The sequence below is a fragment of the Plodia interpunctella genome, chromosome Z (assembly GCF_027563975.2).
Source record: "Plodia interpunctella isolate USDA-ARS_2022_Savannah chromosome Z, ilPloInte3.2, whole genome shotgun sequence".
Taxonomy (NCBI): domain Eukaryota; kingdom Metazoa; phylum Arthropoda; class Insecta; order Lepidoptera; family Pyralidae; genus Plodia; species Plodia interpunctella.
This window is the reverse complement of record NC_071324.2, coordinates 6173029-6197328: the sequence shown is the minus strand read 5'-3', so window position 1 is coordinate 6197328 and position 24300 is coordinate 6173029. Positions and strand designations below refer to the sequence as shown.

General features: G+C 33.9%; 1 protein-coding gene across 1 annotated transcript; it reads left to right on the top strand.

The window, feature by feature from the left end:
- Nucleotides 1-352: 352 nt before the first annotated feature.
- Nucleotides 353-24275, top strand: path (pathetic). Its single transcript, XM_053768836.1, has 9 exons — nucleotides 353-615; nucleotides 16290-16360; nucleotides 16518-16600; nucleotides 17345-17419; nucleotides 19258-19408; nucleotides 19702-19823; nucleotides 20325-20409; nucleotides 20592-21067; nucleotides 21761-24275. Exons 2-9 carry the CDS (start codon nucleotides 16352-16354, stop codon nucleotides 22170-22172), a joined length of 1413 nt encoding a protein of 470 aa, XP_053624811.1. The 5' UTR covers nucleotides 353-615; nucleotides 16290-16351; the 3' UTR covers nucleotides 22173-24275.
- The last annotated feature ends 25 nt before the right edge of the window (nucleotides 24276-24300 follow it).

Here is a 24300-nt window from a genome sequence, read left to right as displayed (position 1 = left end):
CCACTAAGACAAATTAGAAGTAGCTTGCGTCCAGCGGCTTCCTGCGTCTTTGATAAATTGTCTTTATTTATTTGTATAAGTGGTGTTACAAGTAATAAAATAAATAGGTATATTAGAACAAAGTTTTTTAGCAGACAGACATGGACAAAACTTCAAAACCTTAAAAGCGTCGGATTTTGTATTACAATTGTACTGTAAACCTTTAAACCATGTAACGGTTTCCGTCGCACTTGGTGCAACGAGCAAGCTGGTGCAGATAATGTATTCGATAAGAAATAATGCACGTTTTATGGGATTACGAGTTGAGTTTCGAGTCACAAACTACGTATGACGCAACATGGGCTAGCGCTTGCAACGTAGACAGTTGATGCGTACGTTTACAGCGGTACAGCTACGGCCTGTGGTGGTGTGCAGCGGCTGTCCGCCACGCAGTGCGCGCGTTGAGTTTCGCTATACGATTCTAATCCAGCCGACTGCCAACATCGCTCATCGCTCATTCCGATTTTAACCAGCGCGCCGGCCGCTCGCGCGCCCCTTCTAAATACAGCACGTGGTTCGTGTTTCGATCGCAATCTAACCTATAACCCGTCGGCTGCCAACGAATACGACACCGAGGTAAGTTCCGTTCACGATATTTATATTAATAGCAGTTTCTGTCAAAACATAAACCATATCAATCATTATCATGAACCGTGCCATTCGATCGAACTTCATCGAAAGCTTTCTCTACTGATATTATGTTACCCACTCCCTTGTGTTTTCTGTATATTAGTGTCATAATGACTTTTTTTTCATTTTGTACTTAATTTCATTGAAATTTCAAGTTACAGGTAAGTATGTAAAGGTATGAGTGTATTTGCACTCGATTATTCGATATTGATTCCGATTTATAAATTTTGTTGATTATTATCAACTCTTGACTAATGACATCGTGTACATTACATACATCTTTGAGAATATATTTTAAGCAAAAATATTTTTGTGTTAGAAAATATTATAATTAATATTATTAATAGTAACACTGTAGAAGAGGTAGGATTTCTAACACAAAAATAATAAATCCTCAAAGATGTAGGTATGTAACGTACATGTCATTAGTGAGAAATAAAATATTTACTTATTATTTCTGTAAATATATACTTATTTTAACTACTGAATTTATAAAATTACTTAGGTATTAGCTTTTCCCATTCTTTGAATATTTATTTTCGAAGATTTTTTAAAACTTTTCTGGTATTATTACAATTTCTGTTTAATTTTTTTATTTGTTATGCACAAATTCCGCTGCTGCGAATATAATTTCAGGCTTTGTCATTGTTGTTTACTGACAAAGAGGTTATTATTAGGACATTATGCACATAACACAAATAATACTTTGTTCTTTTTATACTTCATACCTGTAATACTTACACACAGGTAATGTAAGTATTACGTGTATGAAGAACTGATTAATTTTATTGTAGTTTATTAACCTGATAATGTATTTCATTACACATAACATTCATAACAAAAATCAAATGCATAAGTGCACAATATCTAGGTTAGCCGACATACAAATAGACAGGCCTTTGTACGAGAAAAAAACAGTGCTTGATACTAAAGCTCTTTGCACATAGCTTTCGATCATAATGAATTATATTTGTGAATAACTATCACTTCCTACCTATAAAACAAAATAACTTCCCTCTGTCTGTTCCTATGTACGCTTAGATCTTAAGCGGATTTTGATTCGGTATTAGGTGTCTAATTTATTATAGTTTTAGCCGAACGAAGCCGGGTCCGGCCGCTAGTAGACAATAAAATGTAAATAAACTGTTTCCTAACCAAATAAATAAAGCTAAGTAATCGACTATTAACATGCACTAATCTATGTTTAACAATTGTCCATTGTCGTTTTGTCATTAACATAAAGTCAAGAACAGAAGTAGTGTGCTATCTTTATACTCACTATCGAAAGTTAAATAGTACTTTAGTAGAGTCAAGTAAGTAGTGTTGTATGTCTGCTATCATATCTACTGAACAGAAAAAAAAGATATATGAATTGAATAAATAATTGAGACATTTCTATAGAAGATCTAATCGCAGTTAATTGACTATTGATAGTGAATGTTGGAACCCAACCTCTTAATCTAATTTTTCCACGATTTTATTTAGCACTACATACAATGTACATTTGTACTGCTGTTGATATGGCTGTAGTGTTATAAATGTGGATTTGAAGCTTAGCTTCTACGTAAAAACCGATAGATATTTTTGTAATGTTAAACACAATCACATTCAGGATTTATAGAAATTCGTTTCTTTGCGGTTATTCTATTCACTTTAACTATAGTTAAGACAGAAGTATGCGTCGAGCGACATACACCGAGTGTTTGTTGCCCTGTCTACCTGAACCTCTGAACCTGTTCTACGCCAGACAAAGCGTCCAACTTTTTATTACCTTTTAACGTTATAGGAGTAAATTCTTAACCATTTTTGTATAGCATTTTAGACAGTAAATAAAGTTAACAATAGCACATGGGACACATACAGGGATTTTATTTTCTTTGAGTCACAACAATTGTCTAATTTTTTCGAATCAAGTGAAATCAGATATCTAATGTTAAAACCGATAAATATAAGTATGGAGCTTGTGAAATGATCGATGATCAAATGCGAATCAAAAATGAAGTATGGATTTTTTTTCGACATAAAAAGGCAATCACGTTGTCATTCTATCGCGGGTACAACATGGTGGGAATGTGGGACTTGGACCCACAACACTCTAGGTATCCTATTGACCTAGCCATACCTAGATCATTGACATTGCTACTTGACAAGCAAGAGTAAGTTTAAAGTTCTTAAAACTTGTTGTGTACATAACAACAAGTGGCAAAGATGTGCTGGTGACACTATCAGCTTTACTAGTGAATACACGCCGACGAATAAAAAAATAATAAATACATACTTACATACTTTATTAATACCTTGATTTAGTTCACTGCGGCCCCGTCCACCGTCACGTGCTCTATAAAAAATATAAAAATATACTATGGTTATAGTTACTGTATTTATGTATAACCTTTTACGTCAAATATTATAAGATCCGTGAACATGAATTTTTTCAAATAAATAAGTATGATTGCATAAATTATTATGCTTTTTTACGCTCGATTTATATGAAATCACACTTGATGAAAGTAAGAGAAGTAGATGAGATTTATACAAAGTTTTTGATTTCTTTGTGATATGGGAATAATAAGCGCATTTCTCTATAGAAATCAAGGCACAAGAGCCTTAATCGATATAAACGAATAGACATACTAAACGTGAGACCATCTGATAAAGTTAATTTCCATCATCCTTTCACCCACTGCTACGGCAGTGAACCCACAGGGGGTACGGCTGGATGAATCTCGCCGTCTGCAACGTGGAGAGTGACTGTAAAATTACAGAGACTTTATGACAAATCTAGTACCTATTAGTGCAAAGAGGCACTAATAGGTACATAGGCACCGTGCACGGCGTGAGGACAGCTGCACTATCAGAATACATTCGGCATTGCACAGTAATGCACAGAGTAAACTAAGCCATGCAAAGCAATATTCAATATTTGGCCTTGTTGGGCGTTAATTAAAAGGCCAAATTCATTCAGATAAACGGCATATTAATTCTGATAAGCGAATTGGATTTAGGTACCTACTTTCATTGAAGTATTGGTTTTGTACTTATACTATAATACTTACTTTCCTAATTTGTACATATGTACAATTGTTGTGTTAATCACAAGTCAAATAATAATTGTATGCAAACCCTCTTTCAGTTACAGAAACTCACTTATTAACTTATACTACCTACTTCAGGAATATATTATTTTACCCTATGCTACTAATCCTGCTAAAATTGTAAATGCTAAAGTTTGAGTGTTTATTAGTCTTTCGCGAAAAATCTAACGTTTACCTATGTAGGTATTCTCCTTGTATGTAGGTAAGTAGATCTACCAACGATAGATTTTTTCAACGATAGGTTGGGATATGGATAGGATGCGAGGGGATGTTTTACAATTCATCATCGCCCTTAGCCCTTAATAAGTTAAACTCAGGGTTATATATTTTACTTACTAAAAGTAAGAATTATAACCTCTCCCAGCATTATATTTCAATAAGTAGTAGGTAACCTACATAACGCTTATCTACGCTTGATACGCCCACTCAAAATATGTAAAAATGGTCAAGGCTAGACACAGATTATTTAAAAATATTCTAAACTTTGTTGTGCTCTTCACCTACCGATATATCTGTAGACTACACTACTGACAACGAACCACATTCACAACTAGTGTAAATTAAAACACAATTATCTGGTCTGCTTTCATAATTATAATACCTACTTCAGACATCGAACAAAGTGAAATAAGGTCAGTATAAATATTAAAACTTATCGCATTTTTCATTCTTCTCGAGCAATATAATTTCATTTATATAAACCTATATAAGTAATAGTTTCTTTATTCGACTTTTATGAATTGTATCGAACTGCTGGATGAAAATTTAAGCGAACGCAGCCGCGTGTATATGGCTAGTTTACTAATCAAACTAAGGTTATCTTTGTTAACGATATATGTATACTTAGGTTGCATAATATCGTAATTAGGACAAATTAGTTTCCACATTGATATCATTTTGATAATAATTTTATCCTGTTCAAATTATATGTAAACTAATGCTACAAAAAAAAACGTAATAACTTAACTTTTCGAAGTGAAAATACATACTTACATATACTTATATGCAGGTTAAAATTAATAATTACTTTTTTATCATAATAAAACAATTTTTAATTGAAGAATATAATTAAAACAAAGAATAGAAACTAATTAGAAGAACGGCAGCCGTAAAAAAATCTCGCTCGTTAGAGCGGATAAGTGGATAGTACCTATATATACTTCATGGTGTGCCGCAGTAGTTGAAATAAGGAAATTACATCACAATTGGTCTAATGAGCTATTCACAGGCATTACCTTATTCAGTTTCATTACCTCAAATTGACAGTTAACGACATTTGCGAACTGATAATATGCGCTGGGTGACTATACCCATTGGTACCCATTGTTGTGTGTAATAAAAAGTTATTCGCGCCATTTTCTGCGGTTTCTGCTAGTTTGTTCGATATATTTATGTATATTACTTAATTAATTTTTCTCGTGTGATGTGTCCCTTTATTGGCCGAAGCTTTAACCAATATTTTACCATTATTAACCAAACAAGCACGTGGCCCAGCGAATTGTAAAAATAGTCTAAGGTCGCCTGCAACACCAGTAGTCAACTAGTACTTATTTTGCTACATTACCCTATAAATCGTCATCATCATTATTTTAGCCTCTTTGTGCCCACTGCTAAGCATAAGCCTCTCTTCGCGTACGCCACCCTCCTGTCCTGTGCCTCTCTCATCCATGTACAACCTGCGACTTTTATTATATCGTCCGCCCATCTCATCGCAGGTCGCCCGACACCTCTCTCCTAGCCTAGCCCACCATTCAGTCAGAACTTTACTCCGCCGACGTGCCAGGACTCCTGCCCAGTTCCACTTTTGGTTCATGATCGGGTCTCTAACGTCCCGTACTTTGGAACGTTGTCGGATCACGGTGTTTTGAACGCGATCTTGCAACCTGATGCCGAGCATGGCCCCCTCAATAGCTCTCAGTGCGACCTCTCAATTTGTACACAGTCCCCTTCGTGAGCGTCCATGTCTCAAAATAGTAAATAAATAAAGAAAAAAAATTAAACAATTTAAGCAACTACACAAATGTATATATATTGTTGAGGCCAAATGCATGCCTTCGTCGTACTATGTGTTGTGTTGATTCATCATTTCCTAATGAAGACAACTTATTCATCAATACTCGACGATTTTCACACACGCGTAGATTTATTAGCCAAAAGCCAATGACTTGTAATTCTCCCACTTGGCAAAATTGCACAGTTTAAAAATACTTAAATGAATGTGTCACCGAAGCAGCTAACGACTCAAAAGTGGATTTTAGCAAGGACGTTCTCGTGACACGTGTTTTATATTTAGCTACACTACTTGTTCGCCGCGAACTTGACAGATCTTACATACCTTTTAAGTTTCATCAAAATCAGACCAACGGTTCGACAGTTACAAACATAAATAAATGCATACATATTAGTTTTGCTCCAAGTGACTTGTAGATCTCGCTATGAACAGTCATTAGTTATAAGTTATAAACAGTGAAGAACTGATTATTTTTCTTCTACGACTCAGCTAAATTTGTAAGGATCAATAAGACGTCACTGATACGGCTTTAAAAAACATTTTTTTAATATCAACATCCAGATAACTATAAGTCTAAAAACAGAAACAATGTGAAACTCTGACCACGTGACACCAGAAAATTCTGCAGGGGTCAGGGCAAGCACGAAAGTTCATCGAATCTAGAATAATATTTATTTATATTACATACAAGAAGTTATTAAAACGACTTATATTCATTTTAATAACAACGGTCTTTACCAGAAAAGTTGTTCGGATACGGATTGCGTGCGTTACGAATAACTAGCTGAAGTCGAAGCTTCGCTCCCGTAGAAATTTCAGGATAAAAAGTCTTTCCAGGTTAAATTCTACCAAAAAAAATTAATATAAAATTTCATAACCATCCGTCCTGTAGATGTCACGTGGAAGAGTAACAAACATAGATACGATACACAAATACATCCTCACAAACTTTCGCATTTTTAATATTAATAGGATTATAATGCGGGAAATTAATTTTTGGATAGTGTCGGTTATGGATTTTTAACAAATTTCACAAGCTACAAATAAATAACAAAATAATTTATAGACCTCCATTTTGTAGATACTATTTAATCGTAATTATAATTTCATTACAATTATAATTTATTAGTGTATGCATATTCATTATAATTTCATTATAATTAATGTTAATTATATTTAGTAAATTTTGAGTGTTATCTTGTCAGACTGAACAAAATAATAAAAATGTTATCTTGTTACAAACGTTACGTATATCTGAAAATATCCGAAACTTTTATGTCGGTGTCGGTTGCAGTTACTAACAGATTTTTAAATTATATATCCAATAGTCTTAGTTACGGGAGCTCCTTCAACCCTGATCTTTGCAATGCCATCCTGCGTAACTTCAGGCTGCACTAATGTAACAATATGACGTAAAGGGAAACAGGTAACTCTTATATTACCTGTGGCTCATACTATTCTATATTTAAACGTGACTAACATCAGTAATGGAACACGTTTAGATCGTTAGTGCTTGGAATAATTAAGCAAACGACAATCGTATGTACCTATACTGTTGCTTATTATAATGAAGTATGTCTATCAATTGTCAAGTAATAGCTCCTTGTTATTTATTTCTGTTATATAGACACGTTTGTTATGGTGGCAATTTTATGAAAAAATACATATAAAATAATTAGCGACCCAGCCGGACTCCGCATGTGTACAGTATTATGCATGTTTTATACATTATTAAACTTCCTAACTTTAAAAAAAAACCGGCGTCTAAATCCGTTGCCTTCAATCATCTAAGCATACATAAGGACAGAAAGACAGCAGGAAGCGACTTTGTTTTATACTATATGATGATAATGATAATTATGTAAATAAACATTTGAGTCCTTATAATGTCCCCACATTTGGAGTACTTACTTCCTACTGGATGTAAACGGAGGTTAATAAAAAATCAGGACTTGAATTGATTCTGCCGAGTGGTTATCGGCCTCGATGGCTCAGTGGTAAGAGCACTGTGCATAGAAGGCGTGGTGTCGATTTCCGCTTGGTCCAATTTTTCATCCCAAAACATTAAAAAAAATCTTATCTCCTATTATCGCATTACATACGTCGCCGAACAATACACGTTGTCGCCATTTAAAAATGCATCGTCTGTTTGGCGCTGCGCCAAAACATTAATTTGAAAACATATGAAGTACTTTCTTTGTCTTCCTTCCTCTTCATATTTTGTCTGGCTGTTCTATAAAATTAAACTGAAATCCATTGTTTAATTTATATTTAACATATAATTTTTTTTATCATAAGGACAAAGGAAGTCGGTACACGTTGCCGAAGCGGAATAATATTAGTATGCATTTGGTTTCTAAGTTAAAATAGGTATTTAGATAATACAAAATATACATAAACAATACATCGCTCGTTTAAGTCGGGGTTAGGTAAAAAAGAAAAAAATACGTCAAATGTTTCGACGTCACGTTACGATAGTTGCCATTAGTCATAGGAATGATGGATCACATACTACGAGGTTGTTTAACTATTTATATACCAATACCACTAACCTAATTTGGTACTACCTTTATTGTGGTGTCAATGAACTACAAATAACGTTGTTTTACGTATTGAGTAATATTTACTCTACCGACTTCTAACTCTGCATGTAATTTATTTGATTAATCCATATGATATGCTTCTTTGATTTAGTACTTTTATTTATTTGTTAATATTTATTTTCACCTAAAAACTTATGAAGCTGGTTGAGATTAATGATTTAATTATTATACCTTCCTAGTTATAGACAGGGAGAAGAGAAAAATCTACCTGCTACTTAATAAGCCTTTATTCAAATGAATACATCTTAGAATAGTAATAGTAATTAAACAGTGGCGAACACTCGTCGCTTCCTAACTATAAATAAAATATGTGTCAATGTACGGGACAAGACATTACACATATATCGATACAACTTATCGAGTGGCTCGAAGATCTTATAGTTAGAGCTGCACGCGAACGCGAAGACATATCATATCACACTATCGATGATATACAGAGATGGATTTACATACTTCTCATTGGTCCCGTCCCATCAGCATTATAAGGCTCATTTCGCTCTGTCTTTGACCTACCGGGGCCATGTTTCTTTCTTATCTAGCTTCTTCAGCTCTAGTTGAAGTTAATCTTACAATCGCTTTTACGGTCTTTTTCGAAGTCGATGTTGAGTTTAACATCCGAATGTTTTCCATAAAAAGTCTGATGCAAACCGGAACTAGGCGTGTGCCGGCAATTTTGCGAATTACGAAAATACTCCACAGAATCCACAGTTGAGATTTGTTTATTGTTCACGCTACCATATAGTTCGTTATTCTGAGCGCCGTCACTTCCATTTTTATGTAGGTAACACACGCAAAGATTTACTATAACCTTGTCCATTTAACAATACGTAAGTTTTCGTAGAATTAAAAACTCTCTGTAATGTAATGTTGTAAGTCAACTACGGCTTATGAAAATTTGCACCTGCCACTAGGTATTGACGTCATAATATACTAAACATACATCATCAACTATATCAATATTATTGTAAAATACAACTGTTCCAACAATTCATTGTATCTTATATATATATACTTGTCGTAAGTAAAATAGGAATTTCGTAGTTCAGTTTTCGTAGTTGGCTCAAAATAATTTCTCATGATTTACTTGGTCATAGGTAGGTTAGATTTTAGTCGTGTATGATTGTGAATCCTGCCAACAGGGCGCTTTATTATCTTAACAATAACGTTTGTAAAAATAATGAATATATAATATATGGTAATATTGTGCATTTTTATACGACGATTATAAACAGTTGATATTTCATAACCCATTAGCCGATTGAAGCATAAACTAGGTGAGTTTTGTCCTTAAATGTAAAATGATATTTAAAATATCAAAAAGTTAAGTTGTACGTAGTATTTAGGCCAAGTATTTATGTATATACATGAAATACTAATATTATTTTTTACGCTGGACTGCCCTTACGTTTGTATCTGTGCACTTTTACGGTTTGCTTGCTCGATAGTTGTTCCTTGTAAGGTTTCCAGGGCACACCTATTGATATACTAAGACCTACCTACCCTTATAACCTTAGATTACTTTCTGAAAACGTCAGCCGTTTTGCTGAAAACCTTCCGAGTAATTCAGCCTAAAATAAGCCAAATTTTTCGTCAAACCCAAAGGCTTCAGTTATGTCTACAGCCTACGAATTTTAATCGTAAGCTACAGCACATGCTTAGGCCTAAACGAGCCATAATTATTAGGTTCTCCAACCAAAAAAAACTACTTATAAGTGAATTTCAACGAATGTGATACCGATACTTACTACAGTTTATACAAGTAGGCAAGTTTTTCGGAAGCGGTGGTGGTGTAATGGTTAAGACCCCCCCCGCCTGTGGTCTCTCTCGAAAGGTCGTCGAATATCCTACTCGTGCCACATGAGTTTGTATACCAATACGACTCATGTATAGTAGTTTTCATCGACCACCAGTTGCTTCCGGTGAAGGAAAAAACATCGTGAGGAAACCTGCACACTTGTTGATTATTAACTTGTCTGTGAAATGGAGAAGGCAATGGCAAACCACTCCATTAATAATGCCAAGAAAGTTATTACGTGTGTTTCCGTCCATGTAATGACCACGACCCTCAACCATGAGGAATACGACTATGAAGAAAGGTTTTTCGTGATACAATCTCTATAAACTAGAATGTATTATCAGGTAATTAGATACCTATCCATCTAAGTACGTAGTATAACGACCACGCAGAATGGCTTCTTTTGTAACTCGACACGGCTGGCTTCGGCTTTCGCTTGGCTTGGCGGGATCTACTCACCCAATTAGCAACATGATAGGTCTCATAAAACATGTCTACTTATTTGATACGTGTAAGGTTGCCACAAGTCCCGTAAGAATGGGACTGCCACCGTCCCATGTTAGGACACGTTATTAAAAGTCGATTCGCTAATACATCACCCCGTATGGATGGATTGTTGTCTTGTAAGTTTTGTGACTAGTAAAAAGTAATTTTAAAATCATCCAACATTTTTACCGCAATTGTAAATACTACCCTATACGTAATAATTATCTTATTTATGGAAAATCAGTGCATTATACCTATATACTTAATCATATATGTATAATCGTGAATGTACTTAGTACTTAGTGGCGAGTTGTTTTGAATAGAAATAATAATGTTTTGATTTGATAATGAGTTTCAAGTCTTTCTAACCCATACACATTGACTGGTTTATCTGTTTGCTAATAAATATTGACGTAACATGAACATTACGTTCTGATATACGAATATAAATGTATATTTACCCAAGTTCAGTTAAGTATTATATATATAATATCTCTAAATAATAATTATATAATTATAGCTCTAAAAGAAACCCTAGAAAGAAGTGTTAATTGTATTAACATAAAATTTGGCATACGGGTAGAATAAAACTTTTATTAATTATAAACTATTATTATAGATCCGGACAAGTGCAAGTTGGGACACGGGCACCGAGAATTCCATGAAATTAACTTTTTATTTATCTTTATAGATGGATACTATAAAGATAAATAAAAAGTAAATTTCATTGAATTCATTGATTCCTGTCTGGATCAGTCAGGAAACTCAGGTCAGCAATGCCTACTATTGAATAAAATGATGCGACTGTGTCTATAATTGCTGTAATTTGGTGTAGTCGGCATTGTTTTTAAGAATAGTGAGCATTGACGCTGCATGCCCACGCAACGATAACATTATCATCTGTTGCTAAAACAGTTGATAACAGAGGGCAACCATTATCAATAGCTACTTCAATAAGATATTGCGACGGCAAATAGATTACATAAACGACAAACCATAGATGTGTTAAAATTTTAATACATCTATGCGATAAACGAAAGGTTCATTTTATGTCTTCCCTTGTTTGCTTACCTTACGCATATTATATGAGTTCCTAATAATTTTGATTTGGTGCACACTTCACAAATAAAAAATCATCTGTGAAAAAACACTTTTATTATCCTATTTTATAAATAAGTAAAGTACAAGTACAATGTTAATTTTATAAATGTTTACTGAAAAAAAAAGATTATTTTTTTAATATCGGACTCTAATGAAACGCCCCGTTCAAAGGCTTGTGAAATTTACCTAGGTTGTTCAGTCGCCTATATGTATAATTAAACTAAAAATAACTTCTAAGCTGCCAAAGATTTATAATTATTTGACTTACTTATTTATTACTAAATGCAATTTCACTAGCGTTACTCAGACATCAAAAAATGTACTTGTAGAATGTGTCGGTCGCCGTTATCGAAAGCAGTCTATTCTTGATCGTCGGAGCGTTAAATCTTTTGTATGAAAATTTGTACAACAACGTCTCAGTAAAAAATCGATTTCAAAATGAAAGTTGTGTTATTATTGTGAGCCATTTTAGTATTTTCACGTTTCAATGAACAGTGGTATCGTGGAAAATTATAAAGACCTCGTTATTTAGCAGTCAGTTGTAAAACTTTTCAGTACATAATAACTTACACAACGTAAAGGTACAGTCAGCAGCAAAGCAACCAACTCAACATAATTACAACGGACATAGATGTTCTATTGTCCACGCAACCTGCATGGACAAACCAGGGTCTGATTAACCGTCAGAATAATTAGGTTTTGAGGCTCAGGCAGCGTTGAAATCGTACCGTCAAAGACAATGATCTAACTACCTTGTATCTAGATTGTAGATTGTACGTAGTTACACGACATTTTAACTGGACCGAATAAATCACTTCATAAACCTCGCAACTACATATATGCCAATACATTTATGCCTTGCGAGATGACCATCTTAATTAGCCTAGGGCGCTAACAAAAGTTTTGATCAGTCGTTGACAAGCAGTTAACGGTACATAAAGTGAAGTAGCTATATATATGGCATCTATTAAATAGATAAAACGACATATTTTATTACAAGTAACGATATTGCTAGCACGTATGCCTTTCTTTTCACTCCTCTCATAGGTCTGCTGAAATAAATTTCATTTAAAATAAACTCATGCACTTCCGTGCGTATTTTCCTATTTGCTAAAGCCTCTTTCTTGTTTCTGTGTAGGTACATAAATACATAAATAATACGTACACACTGCGCAGCGCGGTCTTTTGATATATTGATATATAAATACATGAAAAAAATTGCCCATGGATAAATCAATATAACAAATTTAATGTTCCTATTACATGACATTTACAATGTCGACACTGTATAATGTTTTGTTTGTACGTTGTCAGTGAATAACAAGTGTCACAAAAAAACCGCAAAGATTATCTTCTCGTGAAGCATTGAGACGCGGGCACATGTCGTCTTAATTTAACCATGTCTGCACATGGTATTATTTAATGGATAGATGTTACTAACAGTTTAGCCATATGTATGTATGTAACACGTGTCGTGTTCCCATTGTGAAGTGAGGTATCACCGGCTGCGATCGCCCCTCATCTTGAATAACAAACATTACGGTTCAGCGAGGTTACCATTTTGCAAGTATGATTTTTGTTTTGCACATGCCTGTAACAGTGGCATAGCTATGGCAGAAGAATACCACGGGCCCCCAGCTACAAAACTACCACCATTTCCACTCCATGTAGAGAACAATTTAACAATGAACCTTTAGTCTCCTGGCCCTAATGGTCCTTCCTTCGTACAAGGTGTCATGAACTACGAAGGGTGTACGTGTACTTAGGTCCTATTAACATCTAGATAACGTTCCACTAGCCTTTAGATTACTCGAAGTTCGTGTGTCATCTGGTGTAACTGAACTAGATACTTAACAAGAACATAGATAAAATTTCGGACAGGAGTGAGGATTTTCATTATGGTATCTCTAGTAATTTTATTGCAAAGAGAAAATCTAAATACCATGTTTTATAACTTTTTAAAGCATAAAAAAGGGAATAGGGAAAATAGCTTAGGGTTTTTCTGATGTAAAGCAAACATTAAAGATGTTTTCATATTTATGTACCTAACGAATAAACACAAAAAGAACTGAATCAAATTTGATGAAATGCAATTCCAAAGACAGAATGATGTCTCTGGTGGGTTCTACTTGATAATACATTTTATGATGCAATCTGTTTAGCACATATATGTATATTGCATACACGTTGTCATCAAATACATAATAAAAATAAACTTATCATGGGTGAACCCACAACTGGTGGTAGATAAATATCTCATACTTGCAAACTTTGGTTATTACGTGATAAGTAATACCCACAATCAGCACCACAACTATATTATGTGACTAAAATAAGTGTATACGTTATTAATATATGATATTCATATCGTGCGCATAATTACATACAAGCAAAGTACTTAATTTTTGGATCATGCTGACTTGTACATGTTATATATGGCGCGGTGTTGGTGCCTAAAGAGTAAATGAACATTATTTTTTTCTAAACCATATTTTTTTATTATCATAAGTAATACTAGCTGCGCCCCAGGGCTTCGCTCCCGTGGGAAGTTTGGTGTAAGAAGTGCCATTCCAAGAAGTGTTATTCCAGGTCATAACTCATGTAGATCCCATACTTTCGCATTTTTGATATTGGTACGATTTAGCCGGAAACAAAAACATTTTTTGTCTAAGAAAAAAAATTCTAAACTAAAATCAATAGAAATTTGAATTAAAAGAAAAATCGAATGATAGCTTTATAATCATTCACATTCATAAAATAGTGTAGTTAAATCAAAAAATATTACAACCGTTTGAAGCCGGGGTGGGTCGCATCACATACCTAGGTAACTTTTGTCAATTATCAGTAACTGATAATTGATAAAAATCAGTTATGTTATGTTGGAAGGAAAAATATAGGTTTAACGAGCTAAAATGTTTATGTGACTAAGTATTTACACACATAATTCGCTAATATCATTTAGACAGTCATGCACACACATGTAGTTCTGATATTTACTTAACTACTTAATTGTTTACACAAGACTAAGCAAAAATCGTGAAATCTTTATTATGAACTAGGTATAAAAAATATTTAGTATCCAGTATATTCACAATGGTTCGCAATTGCTGACCTAGTTGACGCTCGTGAACGGGTGCTGCCAGGAAAATCCACAACAAATCCACAAATTACGCGGTCAGCTCTATACTTACAGATTTTTCTTTTGAGAATTTTATGATATTTTCATATCAACACTCGATGGCCAATTTTTGACCAAGTACAAGTACCTAGTATATAAAAAATATACCTAGTACTATTGAAAAAAATAATGATACAGCTACACTTGTGTACCTATTTCAGTTACTTTCATAGCATTGTCCTACGCACTATTAGTTTGGGGTTTGTTGTTAATGTAGCTGAAATAGGAAAAAAGATTGTGTTACAGAAAAGAGCTATTCGTTTTATTTACGGATTAAAACCTCGGGATCTCAAACACAGATCGAAAACTTCAAGAACTCTTCCAATCAATTGACGTCCTCACTGTTGGGTCTCAGCACATCTTTGATGTGCTTATTTTTTTGTCAAATCAATCAAATTAGAAGAAGTGTAAATAGTGTAAATTATTATGCTTATTTCCAGTGGGAAATAAGCATAATAATTTACATTTATTTAGATTAATAAAATAATCTTTGTATGAACAGAATCAGGCTTTAAAAAGGTTCGGCGGTCTTTCGTGGGTCAAAGTACACTCTGAAGGAAGTTTATTAAACAATTAAAAAAATATATTCAATAAACTCCCTGCAGAGGCCATGAGTACATTAATTAAACGTGCAAATTTTGAATATCGTAGCTTAGCTTAGGTACTTTAGATTTTATAGATGTCCAAAAACTCATAATTTCATTACTGGGTCACTGACTCACTGATCATCAAAATTGTTAGGGTACTTGCTTCACAAACTCTACACTTTAGTCAAAATGTACGAAAAAATGGTCTGATCATATGTAGAGCCAAGATTCTTGATATATGCGCCTTGCGAAATTTACCAGACCTAACTTCACTTACTCTACGAATGTAGTTAAAACTTGTGACTTGGCCGTTTCTTTACTCTAGAAATAAGATAAAGAATGCCTATGAAATCTACGTGAATAAATAAATAAATATATATTATATATTTTTTATCAGTACTCGGATCACAATCATAACCTGTATTGATATACTTTTTGACTATGTACATTATATGTACTTTAAATATATTATTAGAAAAAAATTGTGAGAAACAATAATGACATGATATACCAACACTATTCAAATGAGTTTTATTTTCGGTATTTCTTCTCAGCTCCCTACTGGCATTTTTAAACGACCACTGTCGTTTAAAAATGCCAGTAGTATTTAAAAATATGCCAATAAATGTATAATTTATGAATAAATAATTTGAATTTGAATACTATTAGTTTCGTTCCGCATTTCTGTCATTTCGAAATTCCGGAATCCTAGTAGTTTGTGACTATTTTCATTTTTTTTAAATCATAATTTGTTTTGTTCGCAGAAAGTTCGTCAGTGATTAAACAAAACCAGTTGAAGCGTAATAAAAAAAAGGAATTCGGCAAAATGGTTAATGTGAGTTTTCCCATAGATAAATGATTTACCTTTACCAATTTCTGTGGATATGACCATTAATAATTTTATTTAGTTTTCTCGAACTAGACGACCACAGACTAAACTAATGAAATCCTGTTCTACTTTAAACTCTAAAAACGTTGTATTATTTACGCAGGAAAGTAAAGGTGTGAAAGTCACCCAGGAATTGGAGACATTCCTGTCTCCAGAAGAGAAGAGCAAAGAAAAAATTGTTAGCAAGTAAGTATACCTATTCTCTCCCACCCTCGCGTGTTCCCCCGCACATCATAAAATGTTGACTGAATGTTGATGATTCTACTGTGATTTTACTACCAGCCGTCTGCTTGACATTTGTTTACAATTTGTAATTAGTTACAATTACAATAAACTGTACTGAAACGGGAAACGATTGTTTCTTTGATTGAAACCAAGTATTACTTATAATTAATTACTCTAGGAAGGTAACTTGACATATTTAGTTGACTGTACCAACGTAGCCTCAAGCAGTCACGTCTGCTCTAACTGGTCATAAATGTTATTTGTTGACTTTAACAAAACAAGTAAAGTCAACAGCAAATCAAGTTTCCCAAAGAAATTGGAAATTCTTTGCTATTATCGCTACACAAAGGTTTAAATGCAGGCTACATTGGTATGCAATTAGCTGTGCTTGCCTGTAATATATGTGCCAGTGCAAATTTACATTCGTACTTAGTATGTAAATTAGTTGCCATCTTTATATATACTTCTTTTATTTATGGTTGTCATGTATACCTATATAGGTACCTGCCTAACAAAACAGGAGTTAAAGATACCTAATGTTTTTATTTATTCTAATGCCAGCATACAGCGCTTCAGCCTACAAATAGCCTACTTTTCTACTAGTTTATATTTGACAGCAATATTAGAGGTAGTAGCAATCGTAGTCATGTGTAAAATCTGACTCCAGTGTAGCAATATAAACTGAATTAGTAACTCTATTTTTAGATACAGTCTAACAAAGGATGCGGAGTCGGGAGATTTCGATCCTTTCACTGAGAGAAAGTTGGATAATCCTACATCGTAAGTATATTTATTATACATTATTCATATTTATTTACCTGTTATACACTTATCATTACTCAACAAAATTGTTTTACTCAATAATATAGAACATAGATGATACCCCTACCAAAAAAAAATTCTAACATTGTCATAAAAACTTCTAGTTTTCTGATTGGCCAGTTTAAAACACAAGAGATGCAAAATATCTTTCTACCTTTAAACGCCATATCTTGCCCGTGGTTTGCCCTTTCCCTTTATAGACTTTTCCAATTGCCACAGCGCGGGAATACTGGTACTTGGTAACAACATCCTACGTGTTTTTTTTCATCCAGACAGCTCAAAAAAATAAACGATGAATGGAATAGTTTGCTCTGATTAAAATAGATATTTTATGATAACAAAAGACAGCCGTCTGTAAGTTTGTTTCATTTTAACATATGAAAGTAACATGTGTCATGGTTTGTTGTGCTGCACCAGCAGCAGTTATCTCCACAGTCGATCACCCCTTATCTCGCACCTCTTATCATAATTTACATTTTGGTTCAGAGTTTGACAAAAATACGTAGGTACTTATGTGACAGTAGGTAGGTTAGGTTATACTTCTATTTTGCGGGCCGATTTGAAATAAGTTAAAAGATACCTAGGTATATTTTATCTTATTTCAAATTATATTATATATATTCGAGGGATTATCGATAAAATACGTAGATTCAGAACATAAGTTAATTAGAATTGACCTTGCAGAAAATGTAGGTTTATGTATGACATCGCGTAGGCCCCACGTTGTTTCACGTTCACATGTTTGCCTACACGAAGCATAAATCAAACACCGTTATTTATGCGGCCATTCCAATGTACGTACGTACATTGCGGAGTTTAATTAAACGTCAACGAATCGATCACTGTTAAAACTAGGAAATGTATAATTGGGTCGGCCCAGTGAATATTTTATGCCATTGCGAATTTATTTTGGTTGCTTTTGCAAAATAATACAAAATCTAGGTACATTACATATTATGCTTGCGAAATACATTTGCGGTAGAAACTTCCTGCAATTTATACACAGGTTACTTAGGTATCGATAAGATTGATTTACAACATTTTTTATTGCTTACTTTTTCAAATTGTACGATAATTCTGATTTTACATTAATTTATACGTGTATTTAAATAGGATTTATTTAAAATATATATTTACCTTGTATAAATGCTTAGCGAAGTTTTTGTTAATATCGACACTTCTAAAAGTAGGTAGTTATCAGTCACGTCCACTGTAACACATATGGAAATCGCCATGAAACCTTACGAGCATTCTTTTTTATATCAAAAGTACCGTGCTTACTACTTCTTGTGTATTTTGACACACCCTGTATAAACTAGTAAAGTTCTGGGGTAGTAGCTCTCCAGCAGTCTTTTTTAGATTCATTTACAAAAAGTGTATTTTAGCTATTTCTCAGTCATAACCAGGCTTTACTTTTCATTAAAATCCGTCGAGGTGATCTGTCGTGTATATTACAAACAATTATTATTTATCATTACCACGTTTCATCCATTCTTACCACGTTCCGAATGTGTGCAAGAAACCCAAGCGTATGTAAATGTTTGTCTATTTGCAAATTAGCCTTCTCGCAGGCCATATACTATTTTGTTAAAATAGTTTATTATTCGCCCAAACACTTTTACAGATATTCGACGAGAATTTATTTATTAGAGAAAAAAATAATTATTTATAACTGCTATATCAATCCTAGGGTGTGCTAAATTTTTAAGGACAGAGTCGAATCAAGGAGTTTCCTAAATAAATCTTAATTACTAATACGATAATTTAATTGACGTGAATGTCCTTCTTAATTACAGAAACAACGACACCCTCACTCATCTGCTGAAGGCATCTCTGGGTACCGGTATCCTGGCGATGCCGAAGGCTTTCAAATGCGTCGGATTGGTCTCCGGAGTGCTCTTCACCATTCTGGTCGCCGTGATTTGCACTCACTGTTCTTATATCCTTGTAAGTACAAACGTGTGCCATGCGAGTTGTCAACGTGTCGATTTTGGTTTAATTTTCGATTTGAAACCTCAATGTCAAGCCATGTGAATAATTAAATATTGCGTAACGTTGCGTTACTACTGTGAAAATCGACTCATATACATGTACAGTTTGACTGAAGCGAATTTAAAGCAAAGCGAATGTAGTTTATAACTAGCTACAACCATTTGAATATTCTAGATCAAATATTGATTCATAATAACTTGAAATTTATTCATAAGTACTTAAACTATTACATTTCACTTGTTTTACAGATTAAATGCGCTCACGTGCTTTATAAAAAGACGAAAAAGACCTCCATGACATTCGCAGAGGTAGGCGAGGCGGCCTTAGACAATGGACCACGGGGTCTAAGAAAATACGCCAATGCCTTTAGGTAACGTATCTATCTTAACACAGCTTCTCACTATCGAGTCGACTGGAAGTAAGACAGCGAACCAATAATAGTGCGACATTGTGCTGCAAGGACACCGCCATGTGATTGGTTCGCAATCGACTCGATAGTGCGAAATGAAATCCAAACCATAACTTCACCCTCAGCTCTTGACTTGGGTCAGTGCCAGTGAAACTAGGTTAATCGCGATAAGATATCCTGATATTTCTGCTCTGGGACTTATCTGTGGCCTGTCGATTTTATCCCTGAACACTACAATCAAATTAAATAGTATTTCGCGTAGTGACAATAATTTATTATCTAAGATATACCTACATCGATGTCAATTAGATATAGGAACATTAGGTATACCTACATCGATGTCAATTAGATATAGGAACATTCGTCAAAAATAAATATATAGTATAGATATATCGAATTTCTAATCTTCAAATACAGGTACTATACTTACCTAACAATTAACTGTAATATCCTTTTTTTCAGAATTTTTATAACCGTCAGTCTATTCATGACTTATTTCGGCACCTGCTCAGTCTATACTGTCATCATATCTACACACATAATGAAGGTAATACCAATGATAATATTTGGTTTTAGTAAAGTTTTTGCTAACAAATTCGTAGGTATAGTAAAGGCCGGGGCTTTTACCAATTTTTCAGCTTTGTACTCCCAAAAGAACGACGATACGAATACATTTGTCACATAAATTACCTATACTTAACTTTACCTACTACAATAATCTTGTTGCAGGTCGTAGGATTTTACACAAAAACTGCCGACCAGAGCCCGATAGACATAAGATTATACATAATAGCCTTGCTGCTGCCTTTGATCTTCATGGCGTGGATCCGCAATCTCAAGTACCTGGCGCCAGTGTCCATGATCGCTAACATTTTCATGGGCCTTGGTCTCGGAATCACATTCTACTACCTGGTGGGCACCAACGAAATGCAAGTCGATAACATGAAGAATATGCTGTTCAAGCATCCAGAAGAATGGCCAGAGTTCTTCTCCCTGACTATTTTCGCGATAGAGGCCATTGGAGTAGTGATGCCCTTGGAGAATGCCATGAAAACTCCTCGATCCATGCTCGGTTTTTGCGGAGTACTCAACAAGGGAATGACTGGCGTAACTATTATCTACTTCACCCTTGGTTTCCTCGGCTACCTCCGATTTGGCGAAAGTGTTAAAGATTCTATCACGCTTAATTTGAACGATGAAATGATGTGAGTACCAATAACATTTCCTTATCTCAATATAATATTAGAGGTACTAGAAGTAGGTATACTAGAGCAAGATCCTCTATCGGAGTCATAATGACCTGTGTATGATTGATCCACGTAACGCACGCTCTTATCTCTTAAAGTATCTTTCACAAAAGTATTTCAATACATATAATAAATCACCATCATGGGTCTTCATTAGGTGTTCAAGATTTTCGATTTTTATATCTCAACAGAAAATGCTCATCAGACTGAACAATTTTTGTTAAGTCGTCATTTCTATATTCCCTATAGTTTAGCTGCACCATCATAGGTCTACATCAGGTGTTCCAGATCTTCATTTTTTATATTTCAACAGAAAATACTCATCAGGCTGAATAACTTTTGTTAAGACGTCATTTCAATATTTCCTATAGTTTAGCTGTAACATCATTGTTTTCCATCAGGTATTCCAGTTTTCAAAATAATTGATACCTTATATGTTGCCCAGGCTTAATAGCTATATAATAAAAAAGTTTCATTCAAATCCGTCCAGTAGTTCCTAAGATTAGCGTGTACAAACATACGAACAGACAGACATACAGACAGAATTTTTTCTGACTCTATCGCCTAATTTTATTTTTTCAATGTAAAAGATGTTTTTTCTACTGTTTACTGTTTATTATATGTATTGATAAAATGAAATTTGCATTTCAGTCCCGCTCAAATCGTCAACGTCTCAATCGCCATCGCCGTGTACTGTACTTTCGGCCTTCAGTTCTTCGTGTGCATAGAAATCGCATGGAACGGCATCAAAGACAAGTTCACCAAGCGTCCCGACCTTGCAGACTACATAATGAGAACCGTCATGGTGACCGCTTGCGTGCTCCTGGCTGTAGCCGTCCCGACCATCGCCCCATTCATGGGAGTCATTGGCGCGTTCTGCTTCTCACTCCTAGGTCTTATTGCACCGGCATTTATAGAAATAATCACCTTCTGGGACATCGGTTTCGGTCCAGGTAAATACCTTATTTGGAAAAACGTCATTGTTACCTTATTCGGTTTGTTTGCACTCGTCTTCGGAACCAAAGACGCTGTGATTAGTATAATACATGAATATACGAAATAAGCTAGAAACTAAACAGTGTTAGACATATTTATAAGTTTGATACAAAATTTTGTTGTTAAGTTATATTTAATGTTGGTTTGAAAGACTGGGTTGTGGTTGGTACTAAAGCCATTGTATCACTGTTAGGTCAGTCTTCGAACTAGAGACGGTTTGCTTGCTAAATATTTTATTGTTATACGTACGAATGAAATTGTGTCAAATTGATCATGAAAATTCAATTGCATTCCCAACCCTTTGAAAGCTTGTGAAAGAGATGTGCTTTATCTTAAGTCGTCAAGAACGAATTGCGACAAAGCATGTCTATAAATGGGGCCAACCGTTACGTACAATGTAGTGTATGGGTGACGTTTTACAACATGTCGTTTTAAATAATGTTTTTCATACAGGAAATAAAGTTAGTTTATAATTTATTTAATAGTTAAGTACTACATCTATTTCAAAATGTTTATATTTGAAAGTTATTAAATATGGATATAAACGTAACATTATCTTAATACCTATCGTTTAATGTAGTATACACTTATAGAACAACCATCGAGAACCTAGATGTTAATTGAATATAAATATACAAATTGCAACCTAACGCAAGTAAACAGATCTCTCTTGGCTAAAATTTGCTATTGAGTCTCTTAAACATGCTTTATGTTTACGGTATAGTTGTCTCCTTGTTAATTCTCTGTATCTTTTTATTCACATTTAACTTTCGTTGGAATATGTGATGAACGGCTTCCGGAATAGTAAGGACTTATTAATAAAAGTACCCAGTAGAAGTTATTATTCTCTAACATTTCAATCATTGATCAACTAAATTTGTTGAAATAACAATGATTCGTTTACTACTATCTTTACTGAGCTCATTTATTGCTTGGTTCACCTTGGGTTCACTTCTTGATAGGTCAAAATGTATCCGCCTATAACACCCTCACAAAGCTTTCGCGATGCCTAAGTACATTATACTTTTCCTGAAGTCGTCGAATTTAGGAGGCAACAAAAAGTATTTTTGTTAGAATAGGGTTATCTTTTTATCGTAAAGCAATGTTAAATTCTACTAGTTATTTTAAGAGTAACAAAATGAGACCAGGCTGTCATTGCATTTAGTGTTTGTAAGCGTTTACACAGGTTGCTTTTATGTTAGAACAGACATATTTATTACTAATATTAAAGTTATTTTAAACATTGATATGAGTAGAGTGATCCAGTTGCTTAATTATGACTAAAACAAGAATATCCTTTATTTTTAATATATATTCTATAGCACGTCATGATGAGTTAACAGCAGCCACTTCATAATAGAACCATTTAAGTGTAATCATAAATAAGTCATTTTTTGTGGCAATGCCACTATTATCATCTGATATTATTTCAAAAAACTCGTAAATAAATACACTCTCATTCAGTTCATGTCAAAAAATAATGAATAATATAACTTAATATCCAATATATTTATATCAACGTATCAGAAACCGCAATAGGATCAATAAGCATCCAGTGTTATGAATAAAAGGAATTTAATATAAGTGTATTGTTCTGTGAAAAACAAATGTTTGAAGCTGGAATCATAACTCTAGGTAATACATATTAGTTACTTTAATAAAAATCTGTGACTTTTAAATTTCGTAATGATTTAAATATGTAGTTATTACAATCTTGTACCGTAGTACCAAGGGGAAAAATCATTTATATTTGAATAAATATCATCTCTCTGCAACTACAAATTACTGAAGAGCTTAGGTGTATGTACAGTAAACTATCTTATTTTCCCAAACTAAATGATGTCTGTATCTACTCTTTGTGATATGGTAATGGCCTTCATCATAGAGTAAGAAGAATACGTAAGGATTGATGCTTTTTATCAAATAAAGTGTATTTTATTTTACAATAAAATACATCGTATTTTGATACAATATTTATTGTAATGCGAATTTTACAATTAACTTACTATACAATTTTATACGTAAACCATTTTCATTATTGGGTGCTTTGATATGCAAGATGTGCTTTTTATATTATTTCGTATATAAATAATTGTAATTTAAAATAATCATGTTAGTGTCGGCATGATGATGAAGTGAGAATAGAAAATATAGACAATGTATCAAATTATACGTGGATTTTTATTTTATGAATT